This window comes from Mytilus trossulus, chromosome 12, assembly GCF_036588685.1.
Source record: "Mytilus trossulus isolate FHL-02 chromosome 12, PNRI_Mtr1.1.1.hap1, whole genome shotgun sequence".
Lineage (NCBI taxonomy): Eukaryota > Metazoa > Mollusca > Bivalvia > Mytilida > Mytilidae > Mytilus > Mytilus trossulus.
Genome location: NC_086384.1, coordinates 24,287,912 through 24,308,770, shown reverse-complemented (window position 1 = coordinate 24,308,770; position 20,859 = coordinate 24,287,912). Strand labels below are relative to the sequence as shown.

General features: G+C 32.0%; 1 protein-coding gene across 1 annotated transcript; it reads left to right on the top strand.

The window, feature by feature from the left end:
* The first annotated feature begins 1,163 nt into the window (after positions 1 to 1,163).
* Positions 1,164 to 20,859, top strand: LOC134693431 (cytochrome P450 3A8-like). Its single transcript, XM_063554255.1, has 15 exons — positions 1,164 to 1,256; positions 2,537 to 2,632; positions 4,264 to 4,357; positions 5,372 to 5,424; positions 5,890 to 5,986; positions 8,598 to 8,714; positions 10,363 to 10,451; positions 11,235 to 11,383; positions 12,599 to 12,714; positions 13,259 to 13,358; positions 15,552 to 15,709; positions 16,385 to 16,473; positions 16,838 to 16,975; positions 19,154 to 19,316; positions 20,453 to 20,859. The coding sequence occupies exons 2-15, from the start codon at positions 2,559 to 2,561 to the stop codon at positions 20,543 to 20,545; spliced, it is 1,530 nt and encodes a 509-aa protein (XP_063410325.1). The 5' UTR covers positions 1,164 to 1,256; positions 2,537 to 2,558; the 3' UTR covers positions 20,546 to 20,859.

Below are 20,859 nucleotides of genomic sequence, written 5' to 3'. Positions count from 1 at the left end.
TTACTAAGCATCTGGGATAATAGAATTTAAGTCCTGTACTTAAATTCAGTTATCACGGTGCGCTGTACTATTACATTGGTTGGTTATTAGTGAGTTTAAGAAAACTCAAATTTCATTGGTGGTTAGTGAACCATACAATTTGACGTCACGATCCTTTTTTAATTCGGGTCCAACAGGAGAGGCTGCTTTTAAAATAACTTGTTTTTATCAGAGGAAAATTTTATTCAAAATCCCTCCCTCCTCCCAAATGTATATTTATTGTAAATACAATGTTTTAGAATAAGATACTGCCTGTGTTGTAATTTATAATTTCAGGTGATGTTTCAGTTGTCAATTGTTTGAACACCTATATGTATTTGGCCATTGGACAGACAGGACCTGAGAAGAATTCTATTGAAGTTATCAAACCTTCCAACAAAGAGTTTTGAAAGACTTTGAATTTATTAGGCCTGTGATTTGCATAATTCGCTGCATCAAAAAAACATTTTGTTTTATGAATAGGATCATTTACTACAGATCTAGATGAACAATGTAAGGGTTTCGATCCATCACCTGTGTTCCCACGGTGATTTCCAAATTGTTTTAATCCTATCTTCAGTTACCATTATCTGTGGTAGTAATTTATATATATATATATATGACAGTACGGTTGCCATAATCAGCAATATGCGGGTAACCTCATTTTTCAGTAATATACAACATGTATAAATTATGAGAATAAAAATATTAAAGGCTGTGGCCAAATACTGCCAATTTGTTGTTTGGTCTAACTAAGCATCTGGGATAAATATATATTGCGGTTTGATAATTAATAAGTTGTCAACATAATACTGATTATTCCAGGGAATCAGTTATAAAATATTAAGCTTCTAAGTTGGATATCTATTATCGCATGTTTACATGTAGATTGAAATGAAATTAATGATGTATTTATGATGACACTCAAATGTGCAGAGAAGATGAGACAAACACATGAAGGAAATGAAATATTTTTGAAATCTACAAAGTTAATTTACAGAGAATCTAAAGTACCGAATCACTAATTATTGGGCTGATGGTACCATCTAAATATTAAAACATAAATCTATATACTGTCCCCTGTGTATATAACAAACGACCTACCGGAATAAACGCTAATCTTCACCATACTTTGTGACTGTTGCCGTATTGATTTTGTGTAAAACATGAATATATACACAGTATACATGTACCATGGAATAACCAAACGTATGGGATAACGATACATTTTACAAAAGGTAAACATTATATATATAAGGGGCAATTGCAAATTTGAGACAAACGACACAATGACATTAATTGTATATCAATTTTGCATATTTTACTATAAACACCTTTTATCAGACAGATACATTTATCCAATGAATTTATACGGTTAGACACTGTTGTGATTTTTATGCTGCAGTTCGTGCTATTTAGTCTATCGTTCATTGCGTGTTGATTTGTTCACTTTTTCACTTGTCATCGATTTTTACTTCTCATATTTCCTTTCGCATTTTATCTGTTTCATCGATTTTTTACACTTGTTGCACGTCAATGTCAACATAACCTCAAAAACTAATAACATGAGGGGCGATTCAAGCCTTCTTTAAAAGGGTGCAAACTAGGATATAAGGGTGTCCAAGTAGATGTCCCCATTCAAATGCATTGATCGTAGAAAGGTGGCTCCAACACCCAGAACCACCCCTTCTGGATCAGCTACTAAACATCTTTTAAAAGATAACCAATAACTTGATGAACTTGACATATTCAAACAGAATGGTAAACTTAAATGGCTTTGATTCTTCTTTTGCATGGTATCCTACATCTTTTCTTGTAGTCATACAAATATAAAGTTATAGCGGACCCATGATCCATTTGTTTTGTTTCCAAAAAAGAATATCGAGATGTATATATGACAACTCGGACCACTTTTAAAACAACTCGGATCACCATTAATAATCTACCTGTTCAGTTCAAAAGAATGCTTGGACCACTTAGAAAGGTTTGAAAGATTTACTACATGTACTAAATCACTTTTTAAAGAGGCGATTTAGCATTTAAAAAATGAACATATACATGATTACTTTTTTATTGCATCTAAATAATTTTTTGGTTTATTTAACTTATGGATGCATTTGTTCATGTGATCGTGACTGAGTTTGTAATTTAGCAACTTCATTAAAAGCATCGGAAGGGATATTTTGATAATAAATAACATTAACTTACTACTTCAAATACATGGTAAAACCAGTAAACTCATCAAAAACAGTTATACTAAAGTATTTATTGTAATGAAACTATGAGATGATTATCCTAATTGATGTCGTTACAACATTGTACAATGGTGAGCTATAATAAAACATAATATAGACCAAGTCTTTATCTTAACCTTTACTGTTAAAAACATATTACGCAATGATTTGTAAATCAGTATACTTTACATTTTACCTGTAATTGACAACCTTTTAGGTCATATTAGCATTGATAACATATATGTAAAGATAGCGGGAATACTAATATATTAGATTTTGAACAGAACACAGAGTGTGATCGTGCAAATGGACGTTCTTGGATTTATTGACTTGCCAGGATGGATTCTTACTATTATCATCTTATTAATTACATTATATTTGTAAGTACACATGCGTTACGTTACTATTTAGTAAAACACAGTTCGTTATAATAAATTAAGCCGAAGCATGTATAATTTTGCATTCACGCGATATGTTTCATGGCTATAATATGCATATTCCATGAAGGAAAGTTACTTGTGAGACAGTTTATTTTCATACTTCAAGCATTGTTAATATAGAACAGTGCATAGACATCTAATTCTATTTAAAACCGACATAGAGCATGCAGAATGATATGTACGTTTTGTCGAATTTAAGTATATCAACACCTCCTTTTATACATTTATACTTTAAATTGCTTTCTAGCAAACGGAATTGTCGTTATTTTTGTATCTTTTTGTTGATTTATATGATAACTAAGAAACGACTCTATTGTACATTACTTTGCGAGACAGTATACATTAACAATATTAGGTCAATGTCATAAAAATATAAACTTTTTTTTTATATGAGGCTGAGAAACTGGGGAATGGAGAGTTTCAACCGAGTACCTCCTTAGTTTTATGTCGTATTAAAAAAAGTTTATATTTGTATGACGTTGACCTAATATTGTTTTTATACTGCAAATATAATTAATACGTTGTAAACCTTTTTATAATTGAAACACAAATTTCAAACTGATTTTCATCCCTTTGTGAACCCCTGACTGTGGAAAAAAGTGTTCAATGATGAAATTGACATTGCACAAAAAATAACATTGTTACTATATTAAGAAAATGAACACAACTAGTTGCAGTTTAAATTCAAGTATTATTGAAGTGTCCATTCAAGCAAATATGTTGAGTTACTATAACATATAGTAAGAAGTCCCTATTACACAAGTGCCCTTGATCATCTATAAAGGCAACAGTAGTATACCGCTGTTCAATACTCATAAATCCATGGACAAAAATAAAAATCGGGGTAACAAACTAAAACCAAGGGAAACGCATTTAATATAAGAGTAGAACAACGACACAACACTAAAATGTAACACACACCGAAATGGACCAAGCATTAGACAAAATCCCACGAGAATAACAAATATAACATCAAAACCAAATACATGAATATATTACTTGCAGTTCGATGTGATGTTTTCCCCCGCACAAGATATGTTCATGACTTTGAGTTAGATGGCCGAAAATAAAAAAATAGTCTTGTTAAGAAGAAATAATAAACGAATGTACAGATGAACAACTAAGTATTACAAATTACAAACTTGAAGAAAAGAGGCATTTTTTTTCTTTTTAATTTATACATAAAACTCTCTATTTCCAAATCAAGAAAGGTTTGTAATAGACAAAATGAATGATTGCAATTAAAATATGTAAATGAATTGATTTAAGGTTGCGCATCGTTTTTACCAACAACATGTATCTAAATTTCTCTTTTCATTGACTGAAATTGTATTTTGTGCAACTGTCATACAAGTGAGAGGTTTAGCTATATTTAAATCACGGGTGTTGTCATTATTTGCTTAATATTGAAATTGGAACTGCCAAGTCAGAAACAGGAGAATTGTTTTTCATTCGTTTGATGTGTTTGAGCTTTTGATTTTGCCATTTGATGAAGGACATTTTGTTGGAGTTTTTTAATTTTGGTATTTTATTTTTGTATAGCAATCTCAAATGTTTATTGGTATTTATAGATATTCGTTATGGTATCACAGCCTGTGGAGTCGATTGGGGATTCCAGGACCAAGACCAATACCTTTTTTGGGAATTTTACCTCGTTATAAACAGGTATATCATTATCATCATTTAAAAAATTATTTGTAGACAATTATAAAATAAACCAGGTTTTGAAGATGTTACGCTAGATGCGCATTTTATTTACAAAACTCGACTATGGATCTCGTTTGAAAAATTGGAGACTAATATCAGAAAAGAAAAAAAAGGAAAGCATTGCACGCCAAAAAAAAAGATGTGAAAATAACACCTAATGTCATTTAAGCCTGAGGGTAAGTAAATGTCTTCAATTTATTTCAAAAGATTTTAAACGGAATAACTACAGAGAAAAGAAAACGAGATAGAAAGAAATAAAGTATCTTTTTTTTATTATAAAAATATCAAAACAATTGTTTACTGAATAAATATATATGGGGTCAGTAAATTTCATATGAGGTGAGAGCGAACCCATATGCAATTTATTGACCCCATATATATTGTTTTATGTCAATAGCACACTGCGTAACGAATTTATCTACCTACTATATTAACATGTGGCATTTAGACTAGTTACCTATCAAAGTGATGAAAATTAATCTACAACATAATTAACCTACTTCGATTGGTCAATAAAAAACAAATACCAACTGTAACAACTTGTAGACTTTGTGTTTTCTGCATTGATTTTAATCGTCGGTCACGAATTTCTTCGTCTGTTGAAATCTATAAGATTTTCCTTAAATGCATGGTTTTTTTTACAAAGGGACGTAACACCACTTCTAATCGTGTATTAAAAATAAACCACGCCTACTAACCCTTAACACGGTATTCACGCAGTTGATTTCAACCTTTCGTATTTATAGAAATGGATTGTATTCATTCCACTAGCCAAAACACTAATCTGGAGCTTAAACTATAGCAAAACATTTCAACGATTGACCGAACAGCACAATAATAATTATTTGCGAATAACGAATAAGTAAGTTATCAGTATTCTTTGGTCTTTTTTTGGAGACATATACAACTAATGTTTTGAATGCAATTTATTTTCCTATATAAGTCAACTTTGCATGATATTACTTTTTACAGGGATTCGCAAAAACGGACCTAGAACTAGTTAACACGTACGGGTCAGTCGTAGGGTATGTGTTTTTAATAGTTTGTTTTAAACTTTTTTTCATGCACGAAGATCAACAATGTTAATTATATAATATAATGTATTATCATGAAAAATAAAACAGTTGGATAATATTAATGTTTCTAAATCGCAATTTCAATTGTTATCAATCAAATGAAAGAGGAAATCATCACTATTATTTGCAAGTATCATTTTTTTAAACTTTTAATATTCACTTTTTTATTTTCAGCAAAAAGTTATGCAGTAAATAACTAAATAAACTGGCTGTTTGAAAACAATACCTTATTATTTAATTCTAAATTCCATATGAAACCGGTGTACGTAATGAAAAAACGTAGATGACATCACAGTCACATGACAAAATTCTATCTATGAGTTGATTAACAAATCACTGTCAGCCAATATAAGAAGATACGTTACATCCAAAACTAAATTATTTCTGTATAGTATAACATATATAATTTTACAGAATTTACCATGGTCACCTGCCCGTACTGTTAGTATCTGACCCAGAGATGGTGAAGGAAATATTCATAAAAGAGTTTTCCAATTACACCAATAGACCAGTAAGTGCTGTATCATTACATAAGCCGTACCGAGTTTTATGCATCAGATGCGCATTTTGACAATTCATTTTTTTTCAGTACTTCTCCTGGTCAAATAAATTATTGAAAATCCAAAACCCTGACATACACGTTGAAGAGATGTTTAAATAAAATATAAAATATAGTATAAACAAGTCCAGATAAGGAATCAAAACTTTGCATAAAGGGATATAGTTCTTAATCTTATAGAATTTTGAACTTTTTTAACAGCATATTTTAATGAAAACAATATCCGTATCCTCAATAAGGGCAACTGACAGTAGTATACCGCTGTTCGAAAGTCATAAATCGATTGAGAGAAAACAAATCCGGGTTACAAACTAAAACTGAGGTAAACATATCAACTTTAAGAGGAAAACAACAAAACAACAGATACACTGAAGTCTGGACGTACTTGTCATTTCATTTAGCTAATCAACTTAAAATATAAATGATAATAGACCTTAGAAGTATCACAGTTATTACCCATTCGTTTGATGGGTTGAGCTTTTGATTTTGCCATTTTATGAGGTAATTTCCGTATTGAGTTCAGTATTTTCGTGATTTTACTTCAAATGTTGGAGTTAACAAAAGAGGGACGAAAGATACCAAAGGGACAGCCAAACTCATAAATCTAAAACAAATTGAAAACGCCATGGCTAAAAATGAAAAAGACAAACAGAAAAATAATAGTACACATGACACAACATAGAAAACTAAAGAATTGCTCCGGAAGGGTAAGTAGATCCTGCTCCACATGTGGCATCCGTCGTGTTGCTTATGTGATTACAAATCCGGTAAATAGTCTAATTCAGTAGGTCACATTCATGAAAGGGATTGTAGTTACGACGTAAGGAACATATTCGATATCATTTCTGAAACGGTTATTCCATAACGGTCAAATAACTCGTGATGGCGTCCGTAAAATTTACGAAGGGATGATTTCAACTTCACCAATTGGAACTCTTGGTTTAATAGCTTCCTTGTAAGCAGCAACCCTTTTTCAAGAAAATCATTATAGGAAATGCAAGAACGAAAATATCGTATCAATTGGGAGATATATACCCCGTATGCAGGTGTTGCTGGAATGTTGCTACTTAGAAATGGAAAGTTAACAATTGAAAAGCTGAAATCATCTCTTTTGTCGTAAAGTTTTGTTTTCAACCGACCCTCATTGTCAATTTCTAGATGTAAGTCAAGATATGAAGCCGACTTAACTGTATCTGTAGTATCCTTTATCTCTAGTTCGATGAGATAGATACGTTCCACATAGTCACCAAATTTTGAATTGTTTAGTGAAAGAACATCATCTATATAGCGGAAAGTAGAGTTAAAGGATATTGCTTCTTTCTTCCTAAGAAGTTCCTGCATGAAGTCAGCCTCATAATAATAAAGAAACAAGTCGGCAAGTAGAGGGGCACAGTTTGTTCCCATTGGAATGCCGACAGTCTGTTGAAAAACACGTCCTCCGAACGTAACAAATATGTTGTCAATCAAGAAATCAAGCATCTTGATAATATCAGTTTTAGAGAATTTTTTGTTTGAATCAGAGTGATTCTTTACAAAGTAGGATTTATCCCTCCCTAAGATAAGATACTTTTATGTACGTATGCCATTCTTTTTTATGAAGCTAAGTAATACTGGTAGAATTGATTTTAGTTAATTTGTAGGATCTAATCCACTATTGAATAGATCTTACGAACACATCTCCGCACAAAATTAATTTACTTAATACAAGTAAAAATATCATTTCTATAAAATATTTTTCATTAATTTATATATGTTGTCAAGATAATGGATTTGCTGCGACTGTCATTCAAGTGAGAGGTTTAGCTAGCTTTAATACCAGGTTCAATCCACCATTTTCTACATAAAAAATGCATGTACCAAGTCGGGAACGTGACAGTTTCTACCCTTTCATTTAATGTGTTTGAGCTTTGAATTTTTCAGTTGATAAGGGACTCTCCGTTTTGAATTTTTCCTCGGAGTTCTGTATTTTTGTAATTTTACTTCTTTTCTATATATGATGAGACTTGTCCTCTTTGAACTTATCTTGATATGTATGTTATTTGCTATAACCGTAACTTCGCAGATTTTATAACATGTGTATATGGCTTTTTATTATTCTTGTTATGTGCATCACAATTTCACAAACTATTTTTAGAACACAGCGAAAATCATTATAGTAGTTTGTTATCTAACGTCATTTGAAAAATATCACATGATTATCAGGACCAATACACAATTAAATGTTGATATGATAGGACTATGAACCTTGATTTGAACTAGCTTTAAACGGTGAGCCATATAATTTGCAAGGTAACATCCTCAGGAAGATTTGTCACCGTACACGGTTAAATGGTTTTTACTTCGAGTCGACCAGTCTTTGTTCTTACTCATGTCATGTGCTTAGAAACGCAGAAATTCACATTTTCAAGTTAATAGCTTAGTCCGGCATGAGCAGGTTTCGAAATCTCAAAACGAGCAGCCTAATGTTAGACCGCCGAGACACGTTTTAACTCTATCTTTACCTTATAATTTACAAAGTATGCATGCCAAATGTACTTACTATTACTGGGTATTTTTTTTTTAGATCCCATTCAAGATGGACGAACATAGTGCTTTCAGTATCGGTACTGCTAAAGATAATCATTGGAAGTTTCTCCGCAGTACAATATCACCTACATTCTCATCCGGGAAGTTGAAACTGGTAATGGTTTATTTTGGTACTGAAATAATATTTATACCCATTTCAAAATCTAATATTTTCTACCCTCATTATAGTGCGTTCCTTGCTTATTCTTATAAACGATAATTTAACCCTTGTTTTTGCCTCAATGCTGCTGATCTTCATTAGAAAAAAATCCGTAGTAAATTTCTTCTCATCCTGGAAATTTAAACTTGTACAGCTGGAAATTTTAACTGGTAACGTTAAATTTTCTACATATTCAGCTGGAAAATTAAACTGATGCCTTTGTATTTTCTGCATATTCAGCTGGAAATTTCAAAAGACTAAGGATAGTTTAAATTCTTATTTTAGCCTTATTTTATAAGATCCTGAACACTGCTTAATCAACGTAATTAGTAGCTAAGTAAAGAAAAGAGGGGAGTAAGATACCAGAGGGATTGCCAAAATCATTGATCGAAAACAAACTGACAATGCCATGGCTTAAAAAAAAAGACAAAAAAAACAAATAACAGTTCACCAGACACAATATAGAATTGCAGACTTAGGAAAACGAACTCCACCAAACACAGGGGGTGATTTCGGGTGCTCCATAACAGTAAGCAGATCCTGCTCCACATGTGGCTCCCGCCGTGTTGCTTATAATGTTACAAACCCGGTAAATTGAAGTCGTTTTCAGAAGACGGATTTTGTATGGTTTTTTTTTATACATCACGATAATATTGTAGTGCAGTTAATAATGAAAATATAGTTAGATATGCCGAAGCTATTTTTGTTTATAAGCAAAATTTTCTGGAGACCTAAGCCTGAAAACGCATAAATTGACTTATTTTTAAATGATACTTAGCAGATTTACGGTGGAAGATTATTTTAACCATATTTTTATGAAATAATCAACAATGACGGTTATTGTTTAAAACAACCTCAGGATAATATAAAAAAAGAAGATGTGGTATGAGACAACTGTCCACAAGAGACCAAACTGACACAGACATTAACAACTATAGGTCACCGTACGACCTTCATCAATGAGAAAAGCACATATCGCATAGTCAGCTATAAAAAGCCCCGATTAGAAAATGTAAAACAATTCAGACGAGAAAACTAACGGCCTTACTTATATAAAAAAAAATGAACGAAAAACAAATATGTAACACATAATCAAACGACAACCACTAAATTACAGACTTGGGACAGGCACATACTTAAATAATGTGGCGGGTTTAAACATGTTAGCGGGATTCCAACCCTCCCCTTAACCTTGGACAGTGGTATAACAGTACAACATAAAAAAGAACTATCAAAATCAGTTGAAAAAGGCTTTACTGATCAGATGGACAAACATACAAGTGGACGTGGCCTGGTACTTGTACATCCCGACAAAAAAAACCAGCAGGAACAGATCTAAGAGTACTCGTAGTTATCTGACGCTTAGTTCAAAGCCACTAACAATTAAAAAACCAAATCAGGCATCTAAGACTAAACTATCAATCCGTAAAAATCCAACAGCCAATGAATTAAGTGTAAAGACGTCATAAACAATCATAAAAATGTTTCAGTTGCTAATCTTGAGTACTTATCTAATAACAGTTGTGTTTTGATGATAATAAGATAAATCGAGATAATACGGGATCAAAAGGGATCTCATTACTGTTGATTTTTAAAATTTCAGATGGTCCCAAAAATACAAAGGTGTTGTACAAATCTAGTTGAAAACATTCAACAGCAAAGTAAACAAGGAGAGCCAGTCGATATGAAGGGGTAAGATATAATAAATTATCATTTGATTTCTCCGAATGAAAGGAAAACGCTGTGGAATGAACACATACAATTTCGGCTTATACGTTTAAAGATAAGAAGCAGAACATTTATGTGGAAGTGCACGAAAAACATAGTAGCAATTAGTCACAAAGGTACCGGGATTATAATTCAATACGCCAAACGTGCGTTTCTTCTACAAAAGAATCTTCAGTGACGCTCAGATCAACATAAAATTGAGAATGGAAATGGGGAATGTGTCAAAGAGACAACAACCCGACCAAATAAAAAAACAACAGCAGAAGGTCACCAACAGGTCTTCAATGTAGCGAGAAATTCCCGCACCCGGAGTCGTCCTTCAGCTGACCCCTCAACAAATATATACTAGTTCAGTGATAATGAACGCCATACTAATTTCCAAATTGTACACAAGAAACTAAAATTAAAATAATACAAGACTAATATACTTATTAAGCCAAATAAGTACAGAGTTGAAGACCATTAAGGACCCGAAATTACAATTTACTCTAATGATTACCAGACATTATTCGTTTAAGCATCAACAATGATAAATTTGGTTCTTTCAAGTGTTTCATTTGTACAGCAATTTCAGTAAGCGAAGTTTATATGAACTGTATTTTTAAAAGATTTTAATTTCATTTCGAAACGAAAAATAAAGCTTATTTAAAAAAAAATCCTCATTTTTCCTGTTAACGTTATTTTATAGGATGTGGTTCACATTGTTTCTTTTTACACATATACTACATAAACTATTTTAATTTCAAGAGTATGTGAAGCGTTTACTATGGATGTTATTGCCAGTACTGCCTTCGGTATCGATGTTAATTCACAGAACGAGCCAAATAACCAGTTCGTAAAGCACGCCAAAGCTGCTGCTCTCGGTGAAATATTAAAACCTAAATTTTTTCTTATAAGTAAGTATTTTTTATATAGATGTATTGCATTCTGGTTATTTTGGTGTTCAACACTTTGGGTTTGAAACGTTGAGTTTGGATATTTTTATGCTATTCGCATCGGTCGTAAGTTCCAAATCCCCAACAAAGTCTAACGACAGTTTGATTCCAAACAGTTTCATTTATTTGTTCAACAGTTTTATTTATTTGAATTGATATCTAATCATTATTTACATGATTTAGTTAATTTAATAAATATGTATGGCGTTCTTTTAAATATGTTATATACGTATTTATTGCAAAAAGAACAGTATTACAGAAAATACTACCTCATTTCCTCATCTTGAATATGACAAATTCAATCTGATTTGAAGGCCTAGAGGCATTTTACAGTAATTCTAGAAAATCATGTTAGCCACAAGGAAGTCTGATAATGTAATTTGCACCTTCCTAACCAGTGGCCTACTAGTACACATTTGAGTGCAACACAAATAATTCGTTTAAGTGTTTGAGTAGGTCTTTGTCGTCCGTTAGATATAGTCATTACTAATTGTAATCCTTTGCTTATTTTATACTATTATTTATATCGAAGAGTGTCTGCAGTAAGTTCACATTTGCGTTGTCAGTCAGGTTAAATAAAAAGGAAATTGGGAATGAGTCAAAGAGAAAACGACCAAAGGGCAGAAAATCAGCCGTAGGCCACAATGGGTTTTCAACACAGCAAGAAAATCCTGCACCTTCAGTGGTGCTTCAGCTTACATATAAATGTGTACTAGGTCAGTGATAATGGATGCCATACTCAACTCTAAAATATAAAAATGAACACAATTAAAAATCGTACAAGACTAACAAATAGTAATGTTTTGACTAGTTTGTGGTACCTATATCGAAAACCCTGGTATAATAATTTTTCAGTTATACTGAGATTTATTTCGTTAAAAACCATTGTTAAATACACCTTCTAAAAATGGATAATTAACAACGATATAAAAAATCATCTCTTTTATCATAAATTTTGGTAGGTAGCTTCCCGTTTAAAATTAATCAAGATCTATAAAACGACAGAATTCATTGTCAGTATTAGTTTTATTTCATGTTCGTTTATCAGGATAATCTCTTTAATGTACATACTGAAGTCATCATTATTGAGAGCTAGTATATCATCCAAATATACATTAGTATTATTAAATTTGTGTATCAAATATTGTTTTTATGTTGTCTTTTCTTTCATTTCAGTGATGTTCCCAATATTGAAACATTTTTTCACGATAAGCATCATAAAGAAGGAAGCTGTAGATTTTTTCAGATCGGTTGTAGAGTCTGCAATTGAACTAAGAAAAAAAGGACAAGAAGTGTGTACAATGCTTTTTGATACATTTGCAATTACCTGTATTTTTGACATTCTACCAATTATGTCTGTTTGTTTTGTTCACGAATCGTTTCCATATAATGGAATTTGATGCGACTGTCATACAATAAACTCATAATAGATACCAGGACTAAAATTTTACACTTATGCCAGACGTGCGTTTCGTCTTCAAAAGACATATCAGTGACGCTTGATTTCATCCCTTTAACTTTTGTTGTCGTTATTGTATATACATAGATTTAAGAAAATGTAGCATAAAGAAGCAGATTAATTCAAACATAGTTTTTTGAATGTGATAATATCGATTTGGCAATACTAAATGTTACTTCCAAGTCCGGAATATGTCAGTTGTTATCCATTCGTATGATGTGTGAGCTTTTCATTTTGCCATTTGATAAGGGACGTTCCGTTTTGAGTTTTCCTTAAAGTTCATTTTTTTTGTGATTTTACTTTTTTTTTATATCAAAAGTGATTTAGTATATTTATACACGATGTATGATTGTGGTTAATATTATGTATGTTTTCAGGTTTATAACGATTTTCTTCAACTAATGTTAAACGCACGACATGATGATAAACAATCGGATTACTTCACGATTGGTGATCTCAAAGAATTTAAAAACAGAGGTAAATAAAGACAAATAAAGTAGGACACCGCTGTTCTAAATTCATACATCGATTGCGAAAAAAACCAAATCCGGGTTACAAACTAAAACTGTGGGAAACATATCGTATATAAAAATAGGAGAACATCGACACAACAGAAACTCTATAATGCAACACACACAGAAACGATAGTAGTCATTTTCCTAACTGGGTACAGGTCATTATAAGAAAAAATAGTCGGTTGAACCTGCTGTTGTGGCTAGCCGGACCTCCCATTTGAATGGCAAACTATATGAGTCTAAAGTTGATCATACCTTCACTGAGAAAGCAGTTTACAGGAATAATCTTTTCATTTGTTCTCCCAGTAGTGATATTGGTTTAATATCCCCTGTAAATGGCGTTATTTTTTATTTGGTTTCTAACTTTAAAATAATAAGTTTAACGACGTAATATAAAAAAGAAGATGTGGTATGATTGCCAATGAGACAACTATCAATAAAAGACCAAAATGACACAAACACACAAACATAAGCAACTTTAGAATTACATAGCAGTTATCTAATCATTGAAGATACTAGGAATATTTTGCAGCCCCCCCCCCCCTTGAAAGTTAATTGTTCATCAATGCACGATAACATGTGGGGCATTCCTTTAAAACAATGTTTGAACATTTAACAAAATCAACATCGGTCATGAAACATACAAACAAATATACATACAAGGACTCTATTTGTCAATCACGGCGTCCCAAATCAGCAAAATAATTACAATACATTTCTCATCATCAATATAATATAATAGTAAAATTGATATGACCATGATTAGTTTTGATTTAATTGATAACCATTTCATATCAAAGTAACTATAATTAATAATTTGGTATAATAAATGAATTTAAAATGATCAATTACAAAAATAAGAAGATGTCGTTTGATTTTCAATGATACAACTATCCACCAAAGTTCAAATAAAGTGGATGTAACAATGAGAATCCTCATACCATATACTCAGCTAAAAAAGCACCGACATAAAAAAAAAACATTTTGTGGTCGTGTATTGGTATCATGTCGTCGTCTTCATCGTTATCGTCCTCGGCTACGAAGACATTTGATTTCCTGACTATAATTTTAGTATAGAATAATAGAAATCTATGAAATTTACCTTCCACGTTCGAAACCAGAGAAGGAAGGTCGATTGATTTTGAGGGTTATTGTACTAACAGTTTCGGAATTAGGTGCTAAAAAAGCCCAAATTAGCATCTGTTTTAGTTTCCAGACAATAACTTGAGGAACAGTGTATGGATCTCCCTGAAATTGTACCACAAGTTTCCATACCACATAGTCATGGTTATGATTGGCTCTGCGGAGGGGGAAGGTTATGGCTCAAACCATGTGTATCAAAGGGTTCAGCCTCTATCCTTTGTTAGTATCGTATGAATTTTAACATTAGTTCCTTGTGTATATTTCGGAGTTAAGTATGACTCTCATTATCACTGAACTAGTATACATTTTTTGTGTAGGGGCAAGGGCGCGGGAGTTTCTCGCTGCATTGTAGACCCATTGTTGTCCTTTGACTGTTTACTGTTCTTTGGTTGGGATTTTGTCTCTGTGACAAATTTCCCATTTCCATTTTCAATTTCATTCAGAGGAAATAAATGTTCATATTCAGAATCGTTTATTAATTTTTAACGTTTAAAAGTTACCTTCTTTACTATGTTTTTGTTATAAAGAAATGTTGTATTGTCATGAGGTGATAAGCTGTCAATTTATTCTTCGAAGTAACTGTATTGAACGCTGTTGAAGGTGTATTAATCTAAACCATTATAATGTATATCATTTTCTATTTTAATACTTTAATAATGTACTTAAATGGGTTTTTTTTGTTACTTGTGTTTAAGTGTACAGCAAGGAACCATACCATAAAAGGAAAGCTGTGGATGAGTTTGGGGGTAAAAACTAAAAAGATGGTAAAATGCAATTTAGGGAATTTATTTTTCATGTTTTTTTATTCTTATATTGTGTCCTCTGATGCAAAAGCTGTTAAGGTGTGACCTTTACGATCGTATCAGGCTGCACCCGGCGAAATATTTTATTTTCTGATGCATAAAAAATGAAAATGGTGATGATATTGAGCAATATTTATTTTTTTAGTAAAAATACATTACCAAATAAATTTCAAAATGTACACAAACATAACGCTATTTATTTTTTACAGGGTTGAACAATAATGAAGTGAAAGAAAATGCTGTGAATTTTTTTGTTGCTGGTTATGATACAACAGCTAATACATTAGCTTTTGCCTGTTATTGCCTAGCAACAAACCCTGATGTCCAAGACAAATGTTTGGAGGAAATAGATAACATTTTTCATGGTGTCAGTATTAATTAAACATCACATGCTCCGTTTGCAAACATCAATTACTCTACCGTCTTTAAACGGTTCCGTCTATAGTTTTGACATTAGCAGAAACCAATTAAAAGTATTACTAGTATAAGGAAAACTGACATTATATGAAAGTAAAAAAATACAAAAAAAAATACAACAGAGAAAGGTTAATTCTGGAAACCTTTAACATTTTGGACCTATTTTCATCATAGGTTGATTAGGTTGCAAACACTATGAATGTGTTGGTTAATAGCTGTCAATAAACTTAGATAAGATACAAGATGTTTTGTCTTGCGTAGAAATAGGAAAGATGTGTATTTTTTACGAAGTTTTACAAAAATATATATATATATGTAGCGGAATCTATAAAACGAAATGTATCTTGTTTACCTCCCTTAACATTTATCTATTTCATAAAACTAAACATAGTAACTGTGTTGCAAATATCTTAATATCTAAATATAGATTATGTGAATTCAAAATATAGCTATTGTTTTTGCAGCCCTACATATAAAGATATAGTACAAATATTCAAGTATATAAATACCTAACAGCAAATGTCTTGTATGCATCTGATGGACGAATTTTGCTTGATATATTTTCATCCTTTTTTCATACATACATGAAAACTTTGGCATGAAAGTATATGATTATGTGTTGCAGGAAAGACCACAATTCGAAGATCTTTCCAAATTAGAATATTTAGATCGATTTTTCGATGAAGTACTTCGTCTTTATGCTTCAGCGGTGCGGTAAGTAAACTTGCAAAATATTGTTTCAAATAAATGTATTTGCTGTTGAGTTCTTTTATAATAAAAAAAGAGTCATTGTTATAGAACATAGAAGTTCAAGAAAAGAGGGACGAAAGATACCAAAGGGACAGTCAAACTCGTAAATCTAAAACAAACTGACAACGCCATGGCTAAAACAAATTATGCACGTGTTTAGTCATTTTTACTGAAAATGCATCTTTAATTTTCAGTTTCTTTTAACCAATAATATTATAGCCGAATGTCACTATTTCTGTTATTTGACTTAATATATTCAATACCAGTCGTTGGCTTTTTGGAGAATATTTAGATAATTGTGAGTGTTTTTTTTCTAAAATGTTTATAGAATTCAACGAGGAGGAAAACAGGATATAACAGTTAAAGGTGTTTATATTCCAAAAGATGTAGACATCTCTGTACCTTTGTATGCCTTACACAGAAATTCTGTTTACTGGCCGGATCCTGAAAAGTTTGACCCTGACAGGTATGGATATTTATGGAAATGATTATATTGCCTATTATGCACACAACAAAATATACATGGTGAGGGATTATGCTAAGTTTACATATGGTGAAGACATAATTATTCCATCAGTTCAACTGAGGTTGGGAGCTGGCACGACAGTTACTGCTAGTAGTCCTTTGTAATTTTTTGTATCATTATCATTTTGCTTAGCTCTTTTGTTACCTTTTCTGACAATGGACTCGCATTTCTTTTGAACTCGGTTTACTGTCAGTATGCTTGTGTTTTTCTTTATTCTACTTGGGCTAGAGGTAAAGGGAGAGGATTGAGATACTGTGCATTCAGAAATTATTGCGTGCATTTTTTATGGCGATTTTCGTATTTTTTGTCTATGATTTAAAATTTTGCGATATTGAGTAAAATCCTGCTTAATTCATATGAAAAATTTTAAAATGCGAGTTTAAATTACAACAATTATATCCCTGATGCATTTTTCCCAATAGTTTTTGAATTTACAGTATCACAAAACATGTTTAACCACGCCACATTTTTGCGCTTGTCCCAAGTCAGGAAACTCTTGCCTTTGTTAGTCTTGTATGTTTTTTTTTTAAATTTAGTTCATTTTTGTAGTTAGGATGACATCTATTTTCACTGAATTAATACACATTTTTATTGAGGGGTCATCTATGGGTTACCTCCGGGTGCGAGATTTTCCCGCTGCGTTGAAGACCCATTGGTTATTATCTGCTCATTGATCAAGTTGTTGTCTCTTTGACATATTCCCCATTTCCATCCTCAATTTTATATGCTTTTTGTTGATTATTTTGTCTTTGTTATTGTATTGTTCTCAGCTATATTTTTAACAAGGCTTTTGAAACATCGCGTCAATATCGTCTTGACTATGAACATCTTCCTAGGCCAATTGGCAACCTTGGCTTTATCAAGAGTCTTTCATATGAGGCTATTTTTGTCATATAGACAAAACCCGTTTGAATGGTGTTTCCGTTTTAAAAATTAAAAAGCTTTCTATTCAAAATATATGAGTAATGTCTTATTAGGGGTGGTGGCTTTGTTTATTTCAAGGTAATCCAATAAAACAATCCTTGGTGAAGTTATCTCATCTTAAACGTGACAAGCCTGCATATTAAGTCTTTAACCAAGAAAAAAGCAAAACAGCTTATCTGGGAGGTATTCCGTCTACATGCAACGATAAAGCAAGCACTGTGTAACAACCCCAGGAAAAGCTGACGATGAGAGACGCTACCTGACATAAAAAATATAAAAAAGAAAATAAGGTATGATTGCATATGAGACAACTTTCCTAACGTGACCAAAATACCACAGAAATAAGCAACTTTAGGTCAATGTACGGCCTTCAACAACGGGAAAATCCCATACCACATAGTCAGCTTTAAAGGCCACCGAAATGACAAATGTTTTAGATTTATGAGTTTGACTGTCCCTTTGGTATCTTTCATCCCTCTTTTAAACAATTCAAACGAGAAAAGCTTCATGTTATATAGTATTGGAAAGCTTTGTTGACAATATAGTCTATGCAGTTGAATGCAGCGCATGCTATGACACGTTATCACAAAAAATTATGTTCAAATACCGCTGAAATGGCTAGGCGAAGAAAAGAAATTGCTTCCGAAAATTGAAGTTACTGTAGCACTGTTGATTTATGCTGCTAAATTTCCGTGCCAAAGTATATCATTTTCAATATTCCTTAATTTGGTTTTATTTGTTTATACAATTTCGTATTTAATACCATTATAGTTGCATAAATCTTGAGGTCTATGTCTATAAGGTTTACGAATAGTTTTTTTTTACTTAAAGTATTGCACGCACTAGGCACATATCATACATGTTCGAACAGTATATATTAAAATCCATGTCTACAACTATACATAGCATAAATTATTATATTGCGTTGATAAATATTACCAACTAGCGCTAATCATTTAATTTTAAGTTGTGCCATTAGATCTTATCTAGTGTGTTGTTAAAAGACACTTGTTATTACGCGTTTTTACTTATATGAATATTAATTCCTAAATGCTCTTCAACTTCGTACTTTGTTTGACCTTTTTTACCTTTGTTTTATTCGAGTGTAACTGATGAGTCTTTTGTAGACGAAACGTGCGTCTGGCGTATATATCAAATTGCAATCCTGGTATCTATGATGATTTTATTTTGTAGGTTCACAGAGGAGAATAAGGCAAAAAGACCAGACTGTGCATTTATTCCATTTGGTGTTGGTCCAAGGATATGTATAGGAATGAGATTGGCATTGATGGAAGTAAAAATGGCATTAGTGTTTTTGTTACAGAACTTTTCTTTTTCGCCTTGTGACAAGACAGAGGTAGGCTTAATCATACTATTTATGAAACGTGTTTGGTTCATATATTTGTGACATGATTAACTATAAAAATAACACACAGTTTTCTTTCTTGATAACATGTAGAAATTTGCTTTTACATTTCAAATTTTACGACTATTAGAAGTCTGTATGATTAAAATTGTTGGAATTTTAAAAAAAACTATACAAACATGTTATAAATAAAGATAATACTCAAACTGACACAGTCCGTATAATTGCCCCCTTTTGGTTGAATAAATCGGAAATAACGGGATGTGACACATTTGAAAACGATACAAACAACATACAAAGCACAATGATGTAGATAACGTCCAGTCTAAACACGAACATCAACGTTGAACATAACCTATGTAATTTATCATAAAACGCTCAATTGAGATCATTCTAAAAGACTCACAAATATTTTGCCCGAACCAATATACGTTATAAAAAGCTACCAACATTAATCGATAGACGAAAGAGTAAAAACCGTGTATATATATGTTGACAAAAGTACAAATTATAGAAATAATTGCATTTACTGAAAGCTGGTTCAAAATTCTAATTAAAAGAAATAAGGCCATATGTCCTCGGACATAAATTTAATTCCAAACACTTTTTAAAGTAAAACTAAAAATCCTAGTCAAATAAGATTGGAGTCGAGTGTAGCTGCCCCGTGCAGGATTCGACCTCACAGCCTCGGTGTTTACCGGCCAGTGATATAGTAGTTCGATTACTTGGAAAACACGGTCAACGATAACTGCATTAAAATATTTTCCAGAAATGTTTTCGCTATTGACAATAAAATCAATTAAAATACAGAAAAGATATTGTTAAGATATATCCGCCATGTGATATAGGTATCAATTAGAATTGAGTTTTATTTAAGTTTACTTTCATTCACCAATTTCATAAACGCATACATTGATCAAAATACATTACGTATGTGGCAAGACCCTGACAACCAATTCAACAAGATACTAGTCTGTACAAGGTCATGCTTACATCATAAATACATGTAATGATAAGTCAGATTTGATGGGTATTTCGCATGGTGACAATGAATTATTCAAACGGCTGGTATAGAATGAAAAACATTTCAATACAAATAATTTCTAGCATTTTTTTTATTTTTTCAGATCCCCATTGAGCTGGAAACCGGAGGATTAATACGTGCAAAGAACGGCATTTTATTGAAAATCAATTATAGAGAGAAAACTAAAACTTTTTAATGAAAGATTTCAAATTACTCTATGATATCGGTTTTAAGATATAAATAGTGATATGCAGAAAGCTATCCTCAACATTAGACGCTACATTTACTACTAATAGAACTGCTTTTATTTTTTCACTGATTTATATAACTGTAGACGTTCCCACGTGTTAGCCCTTAGACCCAAATTACCTTTCTTCATGAATGGCATTACTTAAAGCGACAGATTACGAGACTTTCTATTTGTCATGTGCAAAAAGTGTCAGGAAAAAAGGTTAAGTGGATTTCACTTGGCTCTGTCTCTCGTTACATGAAATAGTGGTAATTTTTGTA